This window comes from Nomascus leucogenys, chromosome 5, assembly GCF_006542625.1.
Source record: "Nomascus leucogenys isolate Asia chromosome 5, Asia_NLE_v1, whole genome shotgun sequence".
In the NCBI taxonomy this organism is placed as follows: domain Eukaryota; kingdom Metazoa; phylum Chordata; class Mammalia; order Primates; family Hylobatidae; genus Nomascus; species Nomascus leucogenys.
The window spans coordinates 47,196,446-47,217,980 of record NC_044385.1 but is presented as its reverse complement, the minus strand read 5'-3'; the positions used below and the strand labels follow the sequence as shown (position 1 = coordinate 47,217,980).

At 42.9% G+C, this 21,535-nt stretch overlaps 1 protein-coding gene across 4 annotated transcripts in view; it reads left to right on the top strand.

Annotated features, from left to right (window-relative positions):
* The first annotated feature begins 2,754 nt into the window (after positions 1-2,754).
* The window catches only part of YIPF1 (Yip1 domain family member 1), a 38,501-nt gene continuing 19,720 nt past the window's right edge, over positions 2,755-21,535 (top strand). For 2 of the 4 annotated variants that reach the window (XR_004030101.1, XM_030812998.1), the window contains exons 1-7: positions 2,755-2,876; positions 3,126-3,345; positions 3,607-3,686; positions 9,275-9,438; positions 13,835-13,915; positions 14,154-14,241; positions 20,642-20,758. Coding sequence is in view for 2 of the 4 variants with exons in the window: in XM_030812998.1 (XP_030668858.1) it covers positions 3,656-3,686; positions 9,275-9,438; positions 13,835-13,915; positions 14,154-14,241; positions 20,642-20,758 (481 nt within the window). In the remaining 2 variants the exon portion in view is untranslated. The remainder of the gene's footprint in view (positions 2,877-3,125; positions 3,346-3,606; positions 3,687-9,274; positions 9,439-13,834; positions 13,916-14,153; positions 14,242-20,641; positions 20,759-21,535) is intronic. The other 2 variants (XR_004030102.1, XM_030812999.1) reach the window with 1 other exon arrangement.

Here is a 21,535-nt window from a genome sequence, read left to right as displayed (position 1 = left end):
TTTATTTATTTATTTTTGAGACAGAGTCTTGCTCTGTTGTCCAGGCTGGAGTGTAATGGCACAATCTTGGCTCACTGCAACCTCTGCCTCCCAAGTTCAAGCAATTCTTCTGCCTCAGCCTCCCGAGTAGCTGGGATTACAGGCATGTGCTACCACGCCCAGCTAATTTTTGTGTTTTCAGTAGAGATGGGTTTCGCCATGTTGGCCAGGCTGGTCTCGAATTCCTGACCTCAGGTGATCCGCCCACCTTGGCCTCTGGAAGTGCTGGGACTGCAGGCGTGAGCCACCGTGCCCAGCCGGCACTCTTTTCTTTACCTGCTGGTGCAGTGGTATGAGAAGCCAAAAATGCCTAAGTGGTAGTTACAGCTTCCAATTCAGTGGAACTGTAACTGGAATGGAAGGGTTCTCTCTCCTCCTTCCCTGCTTCCCTGGGACCAGGATCTCCAACCAAGCAGAACTTAAACTCGTGAGGCAGGAGTCACACATTCTATGTGTGTAGGTTTCACTGAAAGTGATAGTAAGAAGTGCTACCCCTTGGTTTGCAAATCTGTGGGTATTTAGAACAAAGTACCATTATGAATAATTGATAAACCATTGGTTTAGTGTATGTACTACATGCTGGAGGACAATGCCCCAGTCTCCTGAGTATTTTTCCCAACCTGGAGCCCTAACTGTGCCTTTAACAAGCCATTCCACCATCCCATTAGGCCACCTACTATTGGATGACTGAGTCACATGGTAAGACCAGTGGGTAAGACCCATGGTTATGTGTCACTGTTGCATGTTCTTTACAATTAAATTGGTCCCTTAGTCCAAAGCAATGTTGTGCAGGTAATCATTACAGGATCTCTAAGCAAGAGGACTTTGCTTTCCTTTAACAAGGGGGAAAGGACTACTTCTGCCACAGCCACCTTTCCCTTGAAAGATTCAAGGGAAATTGGAAACGAGGGATGGTCAAGTCTCAGGCTTTCCCACCCAAATATCCTCATCCCAGTTCTCAGGTTCCCATTCATTTTCTGACAATGCCCCAGCTTTGATGGAGGAGACCTACAGGGGCTGTGCATTCAGTCTTCATTGAAACTTTGCCACTCTTACAATTAGATCTTGGGCCTGATTTTCAGTCCAGTCTTTCTCAAGGCTAGAGAAGAATAAGAATCTTCAAAGCTGCCATAGAGGCTCTCTAGCTTTCACAAAGTGCCTCAATTTGACAGTTGGCTGTTCTAAGTCTGTCATTTTATTTTCAAGGTTTCCAATGGAGTTAAGAAAACCAGTCCATTCCATAGTCCTTATAATTACCATTGTCCTCTTAATGTTCCAGTGCCACAGCTACTAGATAACTCAGCACCTTATCTTCTACCTGCACCTTATCCCAATCAACTCTAGACAGACACCTTAGTAATTGTGATGCCATTCTATTCTAAGTGTTATCACACCACGACCACCACCCTCCTTCCCTCTCCCCTTAACACCAGCAATATATTTGTTGTTGCCATATGACTGTTGAGCAGTTCAGTTACAAAAATGCCAACCTAAGGTTTTATTTTCTGGGGCCACTTTTGGTACCAACATGCCTTCATATTGTTTCCTCATATGAGTAGTTTATTGGCAAGTATGAATCCAAGGACCAGGAGTGAAGGACAGGGCTTGTATATAAGGGAAGGAAGGAGACCCATTGCGAGGATGCCTTGTCAAATGCGTCACTTCCAAAGGCATTTGGTTGCGTAATCCTGGTAGGTAGTTTGAAAGCTATATGAAAGGGCGCCTGAGGGGGAAAAACAGGAAAAGCCTATATTCATCAATTGTTGACCCCATTGGTCAGAGATTTGCCTCATGAGACATTAACAACTCTCTACCCCTACACTTCTGGGATGCATCTCTCTGGGTGCTGATTGGTTCCAGCAAGGTCCCGTGACCCCATAGCATCGAGAAACAAGCCTCGAAGCAGAAGATGAGAAGCCTGAGGCATAGACTGGAGGCAAAGCTCAGTCAGGTTATATCTGCTGACGCTGGAATAAGATGAATGGCGGTGAAATAAGCAGCAGGTTAGGCCAAGATGATCTGAAATGGGACATAAGAGGTGGCTGATACACTAGCACAGCTGAATTCATGAACTGAGATTCATTCCTGGTACATACTAACCAAAAGTGCCCTGCACATGCTCTAACCCTCAGCTTTCTCTTTGTAAAATGAGGATAATCACCCCAAGATATTCAGGATTGTTCTGAGAATTAGAGATCCTGCATGTACAAAGCCTGATCATGATAATCTTGGGAAAAAAATACACTATATATGGCTATTACTAGATGTAAAGTCTTTCCGAGTGCTCACTTACTGGGGGTGCTCATATGAACAGACATCGCGCTTTCGATCACTCATTCAGAATGTAATTGACTTGTGTACTTTCTCACCGGTAGAATTTTTATGGCCAAAAGAAACTGAGGGACTGGTGACGCGGGAGACTTATTTTTTTCTTTCGCAATCGTCTTTCGTTACCCGATTTTATATTTCCTTAGGAAAAGAGGTATAAACACACAGTAAGAAAACCCTAAACTGGAGAATTTTCTACATTTCCTGGAGCAAGGCCAGCCCAAGTGGTCACACTCAGCGACCCCACCACTCCGCCTTCGCCTGTCTCTTTAAGAACCCGAGGCTCCCCCTCGGGAGAAGGGCGGGAGGGAGCGGGCTCCGCGCGCCGCCGCCCGCAGGTGTCTCTGGGAGCTGCTGTCTCTTTAAGGGGGCGGGGCTCTTCCCGGAGGAGGCGGAGAAGTCCCGCCCCCCGGATCTCCGGCTTCCGGCAACTGGGTCGGACCGAAACCGGCGCGGAGCAACTGAGGCCCGAGCCTTCCCGGGACTCGGGGTACGCCTAACCCCGCGAGGTGAGGCGGCCGGGTTTGCGGGACCAGTACGGGGCTAAGGGGGTTCAGGATCTCCTGCCCGCTCGGGCCGCCGCGGCCCAGCTCCTCTCCCTGAAACGCTGCCTCTGCTTCGCGGTGTCCCGGGTTGCAGGGTCGCCGACACCCCGTTGCCTACTAATTGCCTGATTCCGCGCTAGGCTCCTTACACGCACTCCCATTTAATGACCCCCGCACTATGTGACTAGGTACCGTTATGCACCCATTTTACAGATGAGGAAACTGAGGCCGCGAGGAGCGCGCACACAGCAGAGAAGCAGCAGAATCGGGAATCAAACCCAGCTCTCTCTGACCCCAGAGCCTGTGCCCTTAACCACTGGCTAGGCTGAACTGCCTTTGTTCTTCACTGTCCCCATCACCTCTTTCAAACGTCAGCCTCTCCTTCCTCATCGTTACATCTCTAGGCTGCACCTGGTCTCTAAACATTCACACAGTGAGTTGAGATTCATTCCTGGTACATACACAACCAAATAAGGTTGAATTGGAACCTTTGGACCCCCGGGGTTAGTTTCTTTGTTACAGTTTTAATATTTAATAATACCTGATGTTTAGTGGTTATCTTTATATAAACCTATTAAACCCCATTGAAAAGGGAGGCAAGGGAAAGTGATACCATTTCTAATACTGAAATAAGACTTGTTTGCAGATACTTTATACTGTTATCCTATTACGTTTACCTATTTTTTTCTTTTAGACCCTTGCAAATTTTCTTCCTCGTAACTGGGAGAAGACTCACTGGCCGAATGGCAGCAGTAGATGACTTGCAATTTGAAGGTATATCAGTGGGGTGCCCACCGTTATATTTATGATCGCTATTTCCACAGTCACAGCAAGTATTTTCATTGCTATATTGCCTCACACATTGAAGGATGTTATTTCAAACATCTCAGTGGCTGTTGGCCACATCCAGGTGTTTCCTCTTTGTCCACACCAGCTGTTTTTTTTTTTTTTGCCAGATAACCCTTCAGATTGGTAACAAGTATCATAAATTTAGTACAGTAATTACAGAAAATGTTTATACAGTTCCTGCTTTAGTTCAGAAAACATTTATTGAGCACTTACTTTGTGCTTAGAACCGTACAAGATACTGGAGATAAAAAGATGATGAAGTTTATCCACTGGTGGACTAGATAAAACTGTAAAAAGATCATTAGGATGAAATGTGATCAGATCATTCCCTCATTGAATCAGTAAATATCTCCTGATTGTGATCAGGAACTGGGCAATTGTTCTAGTTACCAGGGAAAGAAGGGTGAACAAAATAGTTTCCTTGTGAAGCTCTCAGTCTAGTGAGGGGGACATGTATTAAATGATCATTTAAATATATACTTACAAACTATGAAAGTGCTGGAGGAAAAGTTCAAGAAGATATTAGAACTCATAACCCAGAGCTTGACTTAGGCTAGGGATTGATGAACGCTTACTTGTTTGTTTGTTTGTTTTGACGGAGTCTCGCCCTGTCGCCCAGGCTGGAGTGCAGTGGCGCGATCTCGGCTTGCTGCAACCTGTGCCTCCCGGATTCAAACGAGTCTCCTGCCTCAGCCTTCTGAGTAGCTGGAACTACAGGTGCCTGTCACCACACCTGGCTAATTTTTGTATTTTTAGTAGAGACGGAGCTTCACTGTATTGGCCAGGCTGGTCTTGAACTTCTGACCTTGTGATCCACCCACCTTGGCCTTCCAAAGTGCTGGGATTACAGGCATGAGCCACCACGCCTGGCCCATTTACTTGTTTTATTAACACCTTACCTAACATTTACTATATTTCAGGCACTGTTCTAAATGCTTTACAGATAATCCTTGTATCAACTTTATGAAATAGTTACTTTATTCCCCTGTTTTATTAATGAGGAGACTGAGGCACAGAAAAATAATTTGCCTAATGTTCACACAGTAAGGGATAAAAATCAGGATTTGAACCCATCCAGTCTGGTATCACAGCTTATGCTGTCTCTGTTATCTAAGGAAGAGATACACTGTTTAAAGATGAATCTATTTCATTTGCAAGTACTAGAAATCCACCTCAATTTGCAAATATTGTCAACTCCGTCTTCGAAATTCATCTAGCATCTGACCACCTCCACCACTACTCTCACCATGCTCAAGGTCACTGTCACCGTTTTTCTGAATTGTTGCCCTTACCTTCCTTCTGGTGTCTCTGCTTGCTGCCTTACCCCTCTACAGCTGTACTTTGCAGCCAGAGTACTCCTTCTAAAACTCAAGCAGATCATGTCATTCTTTCAGAACCTTCCAGTAGCTCCCATCTCACTAGATGAAAAAGCCAGGCAGGGTGCGGTGGCTCACACCTGTAATCCCAGCACTTTGGGAGGCCGAGGAGGGCAGATCACCTGAGGTCAAGAGTTCAAGACCAGCCTGGCCAACATGGTGAAACCCTGTCTCTACTAAAAATACAAAGATTAGCTGGGCATGGTGGTGCACGCCTGTAGTCCCAGCTACTCTGGAGGCTGAGGCAGGAGAATTGCTCAGACCCAGAGGTTGCAGTGAACTGAGATCGCACCACTGCGCTCCAGCCTGGGCGACAGAGCGAGACTCCATCTCAAACATAAACAAACAAACAAACACAAAAACAAAAAAGCCAGAGCCCTTACTGTGGCTTAGGAGGCCCCTACATGATGCAGCCTCCATGCCTCTGATTTCATCTGCTGCTCTCGTCCTTTCTGTCTCTGCCCAAGCCGCATGGGCTGTCACGGTTCTTCCTATGCACCAAGTACATTCACAGCTTGGGATGTTTGTGCCGTCTTTCTGTGTGGGACATTCTCCCTTCAGATAGCCTTATGGCTTGCTCCTTTGCTCTGTTCGAATCTCTCCTCATTAGAGAGGCCCTCCTCAGCCATCCTATCTAGGAGTGCAGTGCAAGAAAGTTCAAAGACAGTGGCCCTTGCAAAAGTCCCTGTGGAGTGAGGAAGTTTAATTTTTTTCCCAAAGGATTGGGAGAACACCTGTGTTCCAGATCACAGATGGTGGGGAAAGCTGACACAAGGTGATGTTTAGGAGGAGGCAGGTGACAAATCACCCAGGCAGGTGACAAATCAACTGTGTTAAGGACTTGGGTCTTAGAAAAGCACACAGGATGCTGGGGGTGGGGTGGCAGGGGGTGGGTCATGAAGGGCTTCTCCGGGGAGGAACGGTAGTATTGGATGAAAAAGTAGAGGTCAGAAGCCTTCAGGTGAAAGGCATTGTTTCAGGAAAGGAGCAGAGGCTGAAACTGGCTTAGGATATGCCAGGATGTAAAAGCAGAGAATGTTGGTGGCAGAAATAAGACACATACCAGTTTTATGCTCAAGGAGCTGAGATGGACAAGAATAACCAGCACAGAGCAAACTGTATGAAGAGTCGTCATGTTGGGGTGCATGCAACTCACACTCCAGTCAAACTATGCCATCACTGTCCCTCCATTATGGGGCACACTTTCCATCTTCTGAGTCTTGCTCATCCCCTTCCCTTTGCACGAGATGCCATCCCCAGCACCTCTGGCCATCCTTTTCATAAATGATCTTCTCCAAGAAACCTTTCCTGATCCCAACAACTAGAGGAGTTATAGCCCTCCTTGGAGCCTTTTTGACCTTTGTGCTTCTAAAGTGGTACTGTCTGTTCCTCCTTCTGGCATTCCTTCCCCCTGGTAAACTACTGCTTTTTAAAAATTTTTTAATTTTCATGGGTACGTAGTAGGTATATATACTTACAGGGTACACTCATATATTTTGATACAGGCATGTAATGTGTAGTAATTGCATTAGGGTAAACAGGGTGTCCATCACTTCAAGCATTTATCCTTTGTATTACAAACAATCCAATTATATTCTTTTTTTTTTTTTTTTTTGAGACCGAGTCTCGCTCTGTCACCCAAGCTGGAGCGCAGTGACATGATCTCGGGTCATTGCATCCTTCACCTCCCATTTCAAGTAATTCTCGTGCCTCACCCCCCGAGTAGCTGGGATTACAGGTGCCCACCACCATGCATAGCTAATTTTTATGTTTTTAGTAGAAATGGGTTTTTACCATGTTGGCCAGGCTGGTCTCGAACTCCTGACCTCAAGTGATCTGCTCGCCTCAGCCTCCCAAAGTGCTGGGATTACAGGCGTGAGCCACTGTATCCAGCCCAGTTATACTTTACTTTTCTTTCTTTTTTTGTGAGACAGAGTCTCACTCTGTTGCCAGGCTGGAGTGCAGTGGCGCGATCTCGGCTCACTGCAACCTCCGCCTCCTGGGTTCAAGTGATTCTCCTGCCTCAGCGTCCCAAGTAGCTGGGACCACCAGCTTGTGTGTGCCACCACGCCCAGCTTCAGTTATACTTTTCTAGTTATTTTAACTACTGCTTTTTAACTGTGAGACTTAAGTATTATCTTCCTTGGTCTAATTCCCTCCAGCAAAGTTGTGACTATCTTTTTAAATGTCATTGCCCTGTACAATCAATAAGAGGTACCTGTAATGATAGTTATTATTTCATCATCCTCAAAATCTCTTTGTGGGGTAGGTATTATCTATGTTTCATAATTGAAGAAACAGAGATTCAGAGCCATGGAGTAATTTGCTCAAGGTCATGGAGCTACTGAGTATTAAGAGTCTTACCTTGAACAAAGGACCATCTCACTCCAGAACCTCATGTTGCTTAAACTACCCAAACATTGCCAATTGAGGCTTCAGTAATTGTTACATATTAGCTACCCGATTAATTTCAGTCACTTTAGTGTTCTCCATAAAACTGTTCATATAGTTGAGAGGCAATAAGAGTGAACTCAGTTGCCCTACTGCCAGGACTGGTGCCCTGCTTGTAGTGTTATAATGGTGCCCTGCTGGCACTCTTCCTTTGGCCTTCAAAGGTTCAGAGCTGCCCTGAATTTTATTCAGGAGCAGCTGAAATAAAGTATGTTAGGATATTCAGAGACAGGAAGTCTCAATCACTGCTGGTTCTTTTGGAAAGCAGTTTGGTAACATGGTTCAGGAGCCTTGAAAATGGTTTGCACCCTGTTGACCTAGTGATCACACTGATAGGTGTTCATCTTAAGGCTGCCCCCCAAAAAGCTTTTTCTACACAGACACTCCTTTTGTATTTGTAAGAAAACCTTCATTGATGGACTATTATGCAGTCACATAAGTGATCATTTTAACAGACTGTTATAATATGAAAAATCATATTATGTAAAATCCCCAATTTTACATAATCTTGACAAAGCAGGATGCAAAATTAATTATAGTATCATGTTCTAGATCAGTACTTGGCATATTGTGGGCATGCAGTAAATATTTGTTGAATAAATGAATGATCATCAGTGGCATGAATCTCACTATGTGAAGAAAAGGAAATATACTAAAATGCTAATAGTGTTGCCTTTATGTAGTGGAACTAAGAGTGTTTTTTTGTTTTTTGGGTTTTTTTTTTTTTTGAGACGAAGTCTTACTCTGTTGCCCAGGCTGGAGTACAGTGGTGTGATCACGGCTCACTGCAGCCTCTACCTCTGAGGCTTGAGCAGTCCTCTTGCCTTGGCCTCCCAAAGTGCTGGGATTACAGACATGAGCCACCATGCCCGGCCTAAGAGTGATTTTTATCCTGTGATTTCTACTTTCTTTTTTCCTTTTTTTTGAGACATAGTCTCACTCTGTCACACAGGCTGGAGTGCAGTGGTGCGATCTCGGCTCACTGCAACCTTTGCTCCCAGGTTCAAGTGATTCTCCTGTCGCAGCCTCCAGAATAACTGGGATTACAAGGCATGTGCCACTACACCCGGCTAATTTTTGTCTTTTTAGTAGAGACAGCATTTCACCATGTTGGCCAGGCTGGTCTCGAACTCCTGACCTCAGGTGATCCACCTGCCTCGGCCTCCCAAAGTGCTGGGATTACAGGCGTGAGTCTCTGTGCCTGGCTGATTCCACTTTCATTTTTGTTCCCATATTTTCTGTAGTGATTATGTACACTTACTGGAAAAAATAACTTTCATTAAAATTTTTTGGACTTGAATCAAAGAAAAGAAGTTTAGGACTTAGGTTATATTCCTAATTCTCCCAAAATTATTTAAAATAAATGTTATTCTCCCCATGATACAGATGAAAACACTGAGGTTTAGAGAGGTTTAGTTACTTACTCAGGCTTGTGTATTTAGTAAGTGGCTAGCTGAGCCAGGACCAAAATCTAGGTCTGACTCCAAATTCTGTTGTCTTCATAGTCATTTTTCTATATAAGATTGATCTCCTGATGAGATTTTTTTTTTTCGAAAGCTTTTGCCCTTTGTATCAGGTAGGGTCTATAGCAAAACTGAGGTTGTGACAGCTTGTCTTTAAATTCAAAGTATAGCATTTCTAGTGTGGGTAAGGTTTCTGAGGCCCTTGTGCTCTAATTGATTTCAGAATTTGGCAATGCAGCCACTTCTCTGACAGCAAACCCAGATGCCACCACAGTAAACATTGAGGATCCTGGTGAAACCCCAAAACATCAGCGAGGATCCCCAGGAGGCTCAGGAAGGGAAGAAGATGATGAGTTACTGGGAAATGATGACTCTGACAAAACTGAGGTTTGAACTTGTCTTTGAGATATTTTTAAAACAATTTTTAAAGCTTGTTTATGTGCTTATTCACTGTCTACTGTGTGCCAGGTACAGTGTCAGGCAGTGACAGCTCAGAGGTAAATGACACATGGCCTCTTCCTTGGTGGGGGAAACAGGCAAACAGACCATTATTTTCCGTAAGTACACTTGTGGAGGGGAACACTGGGGTAGTGAGCAGAGATGCTAGCTTATGGAATGTGGGACTCCCATGCTCAATATTTTCTAATATTAGAGTAGGAAAGAACCTTCATGGCCCTCTGTTTTAGCCTCTCTCCCAAGATATTGATGCTGTCCTTGCTATGTCAGAAAGATAACACGTGGAGCCAGGCGTGGTGGCTCATGCCTATAATCCCAGCATTTTGGGAGGCTGAGGCGGGCAGATCACTTGAGCCTGGGAGTTTGAGACCAGCCTGGGCAACATGGTGAAACTCCAGCTCTACAAAAAGTACAAAATATTAGCCGAGCATGGTGGTGCACACCTGTAGCCCCAGCTACTCGGGAAGCTAAGGTGGGAGGATTGCTTGAGCTTGCGAGGTGGAGGTTGCAGTGAGCTGAGATTGCACCACTACACTCCAGCCTGGGCAACAGAGTGACACCCTGTCTCTGGAAGAAAGAAAAAAAAAAAAAAAGAAAAGAAAGATTGAAAACACTTGCTTGAGTACCTCCAGGAATGGGCTGTTTACCACCATGTAAGGCAGTTGCTGCCATTGTCAACTTTAATTGTGAAAATGTTTTTCTTTAATTTTTTTTCTTCAACTTTTAAGTTCAGGGGTCATGTGCAGGAGGTACAGGTTTGTTACATAGGTAAACGTGTGCCACAGTGGTTTGCTGCACAGATCACCCCATCACCTAGGTATTAAGCCCAGCATCCATTAGCTATTCTTCCTGATGCTCCCCCTCCCATGTGTGCCTGTGTTCTCACCATTCAGCTCCCACTTATAAGTGAGAAGATGTGGTGTTTGGTTTTCCATTCCTGTGTTAGTTTGCTAAGGATAATGGCTTCCAACTCCATCCATGTCCCTGCAAAGGACATGATCTCATTCCTTTTTATGGCTGCATGGTATTCCATGGTTGTATATATACCATATTTTCTTTATCCAGTCTATCATTGATGGGCATTTAGGTTGATTCTTTGCTATTGTGTATAGTGCTGCAGTGAACATATATGTGCATGTATCTTTATAATAGAATGATTTATATTTCTTTGGGTATATACCCAGTAATGGGATTGCTGGGTCAAATAGTATTTCTGCCTCTAGGTCTTTGAGGAATCGCCACACTGTCTTCCACAATGGTTGAACTAATTTACACTCCCACCAACAGTGTAAAAGCATTCCTTTTTCTCCGCAACTTCACTAGCATCTGTTGTTTCTTGACTTTTTAATAATCACCATTCTGACTGGCATGATATGGTGTCTCATTGTGGTTTTGATTTACATTTCTCCAATCAAGATATTGAGCTTTCATATGTTTTTTGGCCACATGTATGTCTTTTGAGAAGTGTCTGTTCATGTCCCTTGCCCACTTTTTAATGGAGTTGTTTGTTTTTTCCCTGTAAATTTGCTTAAGTACTTTGTAGACTCTGGATATTAGACCTTTGTTAGATGGATAGATTGCAAAAATTTTCTCTCATTCTGTAGGTTGTCTGTTCACTCTGAAGATAGTTTCTTTTGCTGTGCAGAAGCTCTTTAGTTTAATTAGATCCCATTTGTCAATTTTTGCTTTTGTTGCAATTGCTTTTGGTGTTGTCATCATGAAATCTTTGCCCATGCCTATGTCCTGATTGGTATTCCCTAGATTTTCTTTCTTTTTCTTTTTCTTTTTTTTTTTTTGAGACGGAGTCTTGCTCTGTCGCCTAGGCCGGAGGCTCATTGCAACCTCCACCTCCTGGGTTCAAGCGATTCTTCTGCCCCAGCCTCCCAAGCAGCTGGGACTACAGGCGTGTGCCACCATGCCCAACTAATTTTTGTATTTTTAGTAGAGACAGGGTTTCACCATATTGGCCAGGCTGGTCTCGAACTCCTTACCTCATGATCCACCCATCTTGGCCTCCCAAAGTGCTGGGATTACAGGCATGAGCCACCGCGCCCAGCTGGTATTCCCTAGATTCTCTTCTAGGGTTTTTTTAGTTTTGTGTTTTACATTTAAGTCTTTAATCCACCTTGAGTTAATTTTTGCTTATGGTATAAGGAAGGGGTCCAGTTTCAGTTTTCTGCATATGGCTAGCCAGTTCTCCCAGCACTATTTATTGAATAGGGAATCCTTTCCCCATTGCTTGTTTTTGTCAGGTTTTTTGAAGATCAGATGGTTGTAGACATGCATTCTTATTTCGGAGTTCTCTATTCTGTTCCATTGGTCTATGTGTCTGTTCTTGTACCAGTACCATGCTGTTTTGGTTACTGTAGACTTGTAGTTTAGTTTGAAGTCAGGTAGCATGATGCCTCCAGCTTTGTTCTTTTTGCTTAGGATTGTTTTGACTATTTGGGCTCTCTTTTGATTCCATATGAATTTTAAAATAGTTTTTTTCTAATTCCGTGAAGAATGTCAATGGTAGTTCACTAGGAGTGGCATTGAATCTATAAATTACTTTGGGCAGTATGCCATTTGCACAATATTGATTCTTCCTAACTATGAGCATGGAATGTTTTTCCATTTATTTGTGTCCTCTCTTATTTCTTTGAGCAGTAGTTTATAGTTCTCTTTGAAGAGGTCCTTTACTTCCCATGTTAGCTGTATTCCTAGGTATTTTATTCTTTTTGTAGCAGTTAATTCATACAAAAGAATGACAGTTCATTCATAATGTGGCCCTCTGCTTGCCTGTTGTCGGTGTATAGGAATACTAGCAATTTTTGCACATTGATTTTGTATCCTGAGACTTTGCTGAAGTTGCTTACCAGCTTAAGAAGCTTTTGGGCTGAGACGATGGGGTTTTTTAGATATAGGAACATGTCATCTTGCAAACAAAGAGGATATGACTTACTCTCTTCGTATTTGAATACGCTTTATTTGTTTCTCTTCCCTGATTGCCCTGGCCAGAACTTCTAATACTATTGAATAGGAGTGATAAGAGAGGGCATCCATGTCTTATGCTGGTTTTCAAGGGGAATGCTTTCCTTGGTTGGGGATGGGTGTTCCTTTGTCTCCGTGCTGCTCCTGGGTGAGCCATCACCCCACCCTGCTTTTCTTCATTCTCCGTGGGTCGAGCTACTTGCCTAGTCAGTCTCAATGCAAGAACCTGGGTATTTCAGTTGAAGGTGCTGAATTCATTTACCACTTTCACTACTCTTTGTGAGTGCTGCAGACCACAGCTACTTCTAATCGGCCATCCGTTTTCCTTTATAATGAACAAAAAATATCTGCCTATAGCACCTGCCCTTGTCCTGCAAAGCAGCTCAGTGTTCACCTGTACTTTTTGCTGTATGAATTCCCTTCAGATATCTGAAGATGACAGGCACAATTCCTGGCATTGGGCCTGCATTCTGCCACCAAAGAGCTGTTTTGTTGGGATAGGTATGGCCCTCCTCAGGTGCCTCTTCTCAATTGGATTTTTTTTTGGTCAGAGTAGTAATATTTTTAGTACTTTCGAGTGAGTCAATATATCAGATTTTTGAGAATTCAGGTGGCAATAGTAGGGAGGATTGTGGACGATGGGAGAGGAAGAGATATTTACACTGCTGGGTGCAGTGGCTCACGCTTGTAATCCCAGTGCTTTGGGAGGCTGAGGCGGGAGGATCACTTGAGCCCAAGAGTTTGAGACCAGCCTGGGCAAAATAATGAGACTCTGTCTCTACAAGTCTCTACAGAGACTCTGTCTCTGTCTCTGCATAGTGGTGCACGCGTGTAGTCCCAGCTACATGGGAAGCTGAGGTGGGAAGATTGTTTGAGCCCAGGAGTTCAAGGCTGCAGTGAGCTATGATTGCACCACTGCACTCCAGCTTGGGAAAGAGAGTGAGACGCCATCTCAAAAAAAAAAAGAAAAGAAAAGCGAAAAGATATTTACACTGACTGCCTTCTGTATGTGTTGTATGTGTGTATATGTATTTATTATTGTACATAATTCTATATACTATTGAATCTAGATAAGGGAACTAAGCCCAACAGGAGTCTAGTGATTTGCCAAAGCTCCCCTCAGTGGAGGGCCCGGGATTTGAACCCTTTTGGTGTGACTTCAAAACCAATGCTTGTTTTTCTAATCAGGCTGAGAGTTGCAAATTGGCTATTTCAGAGTTGGTTATTGAATGCGAAGAGCCTATTGTTTCAAACGTTTTGATTTTCCATTAGATCAGATCCCTCCTGCACCCCCACACAGCTGGAATTAAGAAATTGCTTATGTGTTCATTATGTTTTATTTTATTTCTGATAGTTACTTGCTGGACAGAAGAAAAGCTCCCCCTTCTGGACATTTGAATACTACCAAACATTCTTTGATGTGGACACCTACCAGGTTTGGAAACCAATTTCACCTTTCCTTTACGTGTAAAGGAGACTTGTTTCTTTAATGGTTGAACAACCAAATAATGTGAAAGCCTTTATATACTGAAAATGGTCTTACAAAAGTAAAGTGTTATTAGCATTTGAAAATACTATCATAAAAGCTCTAATGACTGAGTTTCAATTTTGTAGTAGTTGAATTTATTAAACTTAAAAAACTTCAGTAGAATTACTGCTATGTTGTTTTCCAGGTCTTTGACAGAATTAAAGGATCTCTTTTGCCAATACCCGGGAAAAACTTTGTGAGGTTATATATCCGCAGCAATCCCGATCTCTATGGTATGTTTAGTACTGATTTGTTTACCATATTTCAGTTGAACTTGGGTGAGTGTGAGGGTTGCCTGGAAACGTGGAGAACTGCACTATTGGTGGGGCATGCCATGTTTTATTAGACTCTTCTGAACTTCAGTAGCAACCCTTGCAAGTAATTTTGGAGAAATACAATTATGTGTTATATTAGTGCCATGTCATCATTACAAGTACTAGTATATCCTTCAAAGGTCTTTAAATGGGGCTGGGCACAGTGGCTCATGCCTATAATCCTAGCACTTTGGAAGGCTAAGATGGGAGGATCACCAGAGGCTAGAAGTTTGAGACCAGTCTGGGCAACATAGCAAGACCGTGTCTCTACTAAAGGCTGGGTTGGCACAGTGGCTCCTGCCTGTAATCCCAATGCTTTGGGAGATCAAGGCAGGAGGATTGCTTGAGCCCAGGAGTTTGAGAACAGCCTGGGCAACATAAGGAGACCCTATCTCTACTAAAAAATAAAAATAAAGATTTTAAAAAATTCTTCAAATGACATTACAACTTGAGACAAATTTAGTCACTTTGACTAAGTGGAGATTGGACCATTTGATGTTGGAGGAGAAGGTATTCTCACACTTTTTCATTGATATGCTGAGCTCCAGCTCTGCCCTCAGATGAGCTGGCTCCTTTTAGGATTTGGTCACCAGCAGCGGAAGTCTGAAACAGGATTGGGCCAGGGATGGTTGTCATCCCTGACCTTAATGCTGTCTGAGAAAAACTCAGAGGTCCACCCAGTACTCCTGAGGAAAAGGCCTCAACAGTGGCCTGTGCTTGAGGGGAGAAGAGAGTGCGGTCCGTGTGCCAGGTGCTATACCAAAGACTGTGTGTGTACTTGATCATATCTCATTCTCGCAACAACCCTTGCAAAGTATCCCCACTTTTCAAATGAGGAAGCCGATGCTCAGTGAGGATCATTGATATATATGCTCAATCAGAAATGATAAATAGTAAAGCAGTCATATATGTTGATTTTAAATATGGACTGTAGGGAGCCTGGTGTGAAAACCATTGCATTGGCCCATGCTTTTCATCTGAGGGTTGTCAGGGCAGTTTCTCTCTGTCTCGTTCATTCTTACTTGTAGCCTGAGAACATCCTGAGGGGCAGGCTCTGTGTCTCAGTGTCTTTAGTGCCTGGCAGAGGCCTTGGCACACAGCAGGTGCTCAAACAATTTTTAGCACCTTATTTTATGCTAGGGCCTGTGCTAGAGGCTGAGGATTTAAAGATAAGGCCATAGTCCCTGGCCCCAATGAGGAGGAAGAGAGAACACTCACATCTGTTGAATACCTTGTAAGTGCCAAGCATGGAGATAAGCACTATGTTAGTATTTTACGCTATTTTATTTCCCATACTCCAAGGTAGCCTTATCTTACAAAAGAGAAAGCTGATGTTAAGGAGATAACTTGCCCATAGTTACAGAGTTAGCAATAATAATGGCAAACACACATATAGTGCTTATGATGTGCCAGATACTATTATTAGGGCAGTATCTGTATTAACTCATTTAATCCTTATGATAGATCCAACTTTATGAGGCAGATGCTATTATTATCCCCATTTTATAGATGTGGACACTGAGTCACACAGAGGTCCAGTAACTTGCCTAAGATTATACAGCTAATAAGTGCTGGGCTCAATTTTCAAATCAACACCATAGCTCATAATCCATTTCTTCATCACTGTGCTATGCTGCCTCTCATGGCAAAGCCAGGGCTTGAATCCAAGGCTTGCTTCTTTTCTGTGACACTAATAGGCTCATTAGCTCATAGACATGGTTAAAAAAAGAAGGTACAATATAGGTGAAGTGTTTGACAGAAGAGAGGATTAGGTTTTGTTGTGAGTGGAGGCTAGAGAAAGGCAGTTAAGAAAAAGATAACAGTTTATGAAACTGGAAAACATCATTCTCAGTAAACTATCGCAAGGACAAAAAAACAAACACCGCATGTTCTCACTCATAGGTGGGAATTGAACAATGAGAACTCACGGACACAGGAAGGGGAACATCACACTCCGGGGACTGTTGTGGGGTGGGGGGAGGGGGGAGGGATAGCATTAGGAGATATACCTAATGCTAAATGACAAGTTAATGGGTACAGGAAATCAACATGGCACATGGATACATATGTAACAAACCTGCACATTGTGCACATGTACCCTAAAACCTAAATTATAATAAAAAAAAAAATAAAAGTACTTTTAAATATTTAAAAAAAAAAAAGAAAAAGATAACGATTTACAGAGTGTAAGGAAAAGATTGATAACTTTGACTACATTTCAACTAAAATGTAAAATTTCTACACAACAAAATAAACCATAAGCAAAGTAAAAAAAAAAAAAAACCACAGACCAGGGGACATACTTCCAATGCATATAACCAACAAACAGTGAGAAACAAGAATATGTGTCAAACTCCCACAAATTCGAAGAATAAAACAAGCAACTCTGGGGAAAAAATGGCCAATAAATAAATGAAAAGATGCTTAGCCTCACCTGCAACCAGGGAAATAAAAAGTAAAATAAGATTATTTATGCTCATCATTTTAGTAAACATATACAATTTGGCTTGTCTTCATTTATTCATTCAATTCATTCAACAAACATTGAGCTCTTACTATTCTAAGTACTGGAGACACAGCAGTGAAAACCAATAAAAATCTCTACCCTTGGGCAATTTGTAATTTACTGAGCTTAACAATAAGCAAAGGAAAGTAAAATACATAGTTTTCTAGTAATGAATGCTTAGGTAAAAATTTAAGAGCAGAGAGAAGAAAGACATGAAGTGTTTGTATAAATGGGTGACTTTGAAAATTTTAAAAGGTGAATTTTGAGTAATGACCTGAAGTTATTGGGAGTGGTTTATGTGGATATCTAAGGGAAGAGCACTTGAAACAGAAGGATCAGCAAGTGCAAAGGCCCTGAGGCAAGAGCTTGCCTAGTACGTTCAAAGAACAGCAAGAGGCTACTGGGACCGGATGAGAGTGAACATGGGGACCTAGAAGGAGATGAGGTGAGAAAGACAGTGTGGAGGGACAGGTAAGGTCTCATAAGTCACAGTGAGGACTTTGGCATTTGCTTGAATGCAAAGCCATTGGAGAGTTTGGACAGAGGCGTAACATACTTTTTTGTTTTTCGAGACTGGGTCTTGCTCTGTTGCCCAGGCTGGAGTGCAGTGGCTCGATAATGGCTCACTGCAGCCTCAAAATCCTGGGCTCAAGTCATCCTCCCCCACCTCATCTTCATGAGTAGCTGGGACTACAGGCATGTGCCACCACGCCCAGCTAATTTTTGTATTTTTAGTAGAGACGGAGTTTTACCATGTTGGCCAGGCTGGTCTCGAACTCCTGACCTCAAATGGTCTGCCTGCCTCGGCCTCCCAAAGTGCTGGGATTATAGGTGTGAACCACCATGCCCGGCCTAAAAATATTTTTTAAAAGTGACATGCTAGGTAACTAGTGTTTGTGTTATTCTTCGTGCTTTTCTGTATGTTAGAAATATTTCATAATATAAAAATGCATAATATGAAATTTTAATTATAAATACAACCTAAATTAAGGCTCTCTCCCACCCCCAACCCATAATGAGTAGGAATTTGGCAGGAACCAGGGAGAAGGCAGTATGAAGAACATGGCAGGTCCTGGGATGAGTGGGTGTCATATGTCTCTGGAGTCCAGCCTTCCACTGGGGGTAGCTGGAGAAGTTACAGAGCCCAGATCCTGGGGCCTTTTATATCAGCCTCAGGAATTAGGATTTTGTCCTTAAGCAGTGGAGGTTCAGTGAACGGTTGCAAACAGGGGAGAAGGATGATAATAGGAGAGGGACAACAATGCTAAGGGCTGGGAAAGTTTTCTTGCTTGTGTCCAAGGATGAGCACTGGGCCATATAGAGGTAGTGAGTGGGCAGGTGTTGGACCTTTCAGGCCACCTGAAAATATTGTTTCTCCAGCTGTTCCCGTGCCAGAGTTGTTAGGTAGCTTAGAGCATGGGGCAGCTAGAGAATGCTAGATAAGTCTTCACATTAGTATACATATCTTCCCATACCAGCCTGCCTTTAAGAAAGTTAATTAATATTTTAGCGACAGGGTTTCATCATGTTGCCCAGGCTGGTCTTGAACTCCTGAGCTCAAGTGATCTGCCTGCCTCGGCCTCCCAAAGTGCTGGGATTATAGGTGTGAGCCACCGCATTCCCCCCTGCCCCCACTTTTTGTTTTTGAGATGAGGTCTTGCTGTGTTGCCAAGGCTGGAGTGCAGTAGCTATTCAGAGGCATGATCATAGCTCTCTGCTGCCTCAAGTGACCCTCTCACCTCAGTGTCCTGAGTAGCTGGGACTACAGGCTTATGCCACCAGGCCCAATTCACAGGCTTCCTGTTGCCCTCAAGATAAATTCCTAACTCAACAGGGCTTCTAAGACCTTTCATGATCTGACTCTGGCCCATCTCTTCAATCTCTGGCTACTCCTGACCTGAAGCTTGGCCTCCAACTGGTACCTCTTCAGAGTCTCTGCTCCTGCTATTCCCTCTTCGTGGACCTCTCTTCTCTTCTATCCTCACTTGGTGAACTCCTGTTCTTCTTTAGATCCCAGCTTACACATCCCGTTCTCTAGGTTTTGCACCCTCCCTGTATGCTCCCATAGGCATCCTGTACTACCCTCTGAGATTAGATGTTTTATTGTCTCCCTGGAGTGCATGGGTGCACTAGAGGCCATGACTGTGTGTCTGTTGCACATCATCGTGTCTCCAGCAGAGGGTAGTGGGTACTTAGTAAATGACTGAGAGGACATGATATTCTTGGTCTTCTAGTTATTTGGGTATTGTAAGTTAATATTTTGGCCACTTGTGGTCATATGCTTGGATGGTCTCAGCTCATCTATAACACATGGTCAGTTTTATTCATTCAGTAAAGCTTTTTGGCTATAGGGGCTTTGTGGGTTTTTTTTTTGCCACTCTTACGTGTGGGCACTCAGAATAATACTGTGAGATTTAGTCCTTGTCTACAGCAGAGAGCTTTCAGTCTAATGAGTAAAGAGGCAGTTTGTGGAGAGCTAATATTGGTGACTTTTTGAAGCATCCCATTTGATTGCTCGTGTTCCTTTTCCCACCTTCAGGAGCCAGTGCTTGCCTTTGAAAAGTACTAATCTGTTTCTGCTAGTCATCTCCCCTATGACAGTAATGTTCGTAATTTTGTGACGTGTCACGGTACCTGAAATTATCCCAAAGGGTGTTCCAAAATATTAGTGAAATTGAAAAATGAAATTCATACAATTTATTAAAATCTCTCAATCTAAAGATTTTATTTGTTCTACATAGTACTTTTTCTAGATGGGGGAGAGACAAGGATAGTGTTCACGAAATCATGCAAATAATGAAAGAGGTTTGCAAAGCATGGTCCACTCATCTGCTCAGTGGTATATCTTAAAACCATTAAAAAAGAACAAGCTGATTTTTATGAGTAGCTGTGATAGACTCTCCAGGCTATATTAAGGTGAAAATAGAAGGGTACACAGGAGGACATATATGTATGTTATCATCTGTATAAAATAGGCACATATACACATATGCATTTGCTTATATACATGAGTGGAATATTCCTGGCAGGTTTCATCAGAAACTGCTTACTTTGGTGAGCTTTAGGGAGGAAAGATACAGAGCCAGGGCACAGACAGGGAGTGGATCTTGCTGTTCTCCATATTCCCTTTGTACCTTTTGAAACACTGGACCATATACATGTATTACTTTTTTTTAATTTTTAATTTTAATTTTTGTGGGTACACAGTAGGTGTATATAGTGCATTGTATTATTTTTTCATCAAAAAAAAAAAAAGAAAAAGCCTTAAGCATACACACACACACACACACACACACTCACACTCAACACAACCGTGGTGAACTGGTAGGTTTAATCGACTCTGCCCTCATGTGTCCTGCTTGCCCTGCTCTTTCTGTATGCTGCACAAGCTCTGTCTGATTTAACTTCTTTTTCTGTGATGCTAACATTTGGCACTTAGATAAGGGAAGTAATCTTTACTTCATGTATTCTGGTGGAAAGTTTAATAAAAAGCCTGTGAATTTTTCTTTGTTGGTGGTGATCCTCCAACCAAAGAAGCTGTACACAAATCAGTGTCTTCATTCACCTAATTGTGGAAGGCGTTTTGGCCTTTGGATTGGAATACCAACCCCCCACCTTCTTTAAGGCAGCTAATTACTGAGACATGTTTGACCTTTGACAAAGGAAAATTTCCCTTCAGCAAGTGTTGATCCTATCTAGAAAATTCATTTTCTTTTGCTAACATGAATACAAGAGGAAGATAAGAAATTCTGTAAGAATCTAAAGGCTTATGCTTCATTTTCTTGTTTCTGAATTTTCTGGTTTCCTTTGCAGGCCCCTTTTGGATATGTGCCACGTTGGTCTTTGCCATAGCAATTAGTGGGAATCTTTCCAACTTCTTGATCCATCTGGGAGAGAAGACGTACCATTATGTGCCCGAATTCCGAAAAGGTTGGTGAATAGCTTGACTCATTTGGAATGCTGTCAGTTTGTAGCTTTGAGTTCTTTTTACCCACTGAGCTCCTGGGCCCCATCTCTAGGTGCTGTAGCCCTGCTTTTGTGTTTTAGGGTTCAATGTATCTTCTCAAATGTGTAGATGAGTTTACCACCCATCTGTATAAATCCACATGATCTTTTTCTTCTTACAGTGGTAAAATATATATTACATAAAATTTACCATTTAAAATGTGTAATTCAATGGCATTAAGTACATTCACAATGTTATGAGTCCATATAATCTTTGGGAAAGCTGTAAATCAAGGCCCAATAGCAACTGCAATTTATTCCTTTTTTTTTTTTTTTTTTTGAGACAGTGACTCGCTCTGTCACCCAGGCTGGAGTGCAGTGGTACAATCACAGCTCACTGCAGCCTCTACCTCCCTGGGCTCAGGTAATCCTCCCACCTCAGCCTCCTGAGTAGCTGGGACCACAGGCATGCAACACCATACCTGGCTAATTTTTCTATTTTTTTATAGAGATAGGTCTTCCTGTGTTGCCCAGGCTGATCTCAAACTCTTGGGCTCAAGTGATTCTCCCATCTTGGCCTCCCAAGGTGCTAGGTAGGATTACAGGTGTGAGCCACCATACCTGGCCACAGCTGGAATATATTCTAAGACAAGTGCACAAAGTAATTTAAAGGTGTGCGTGAAGGTCTCCTGTGTGGCATTATTTGTATTATCCACATTTTGGAGACAATAGAAATATTGTTTTAGGCTGTGATGGCTCAAC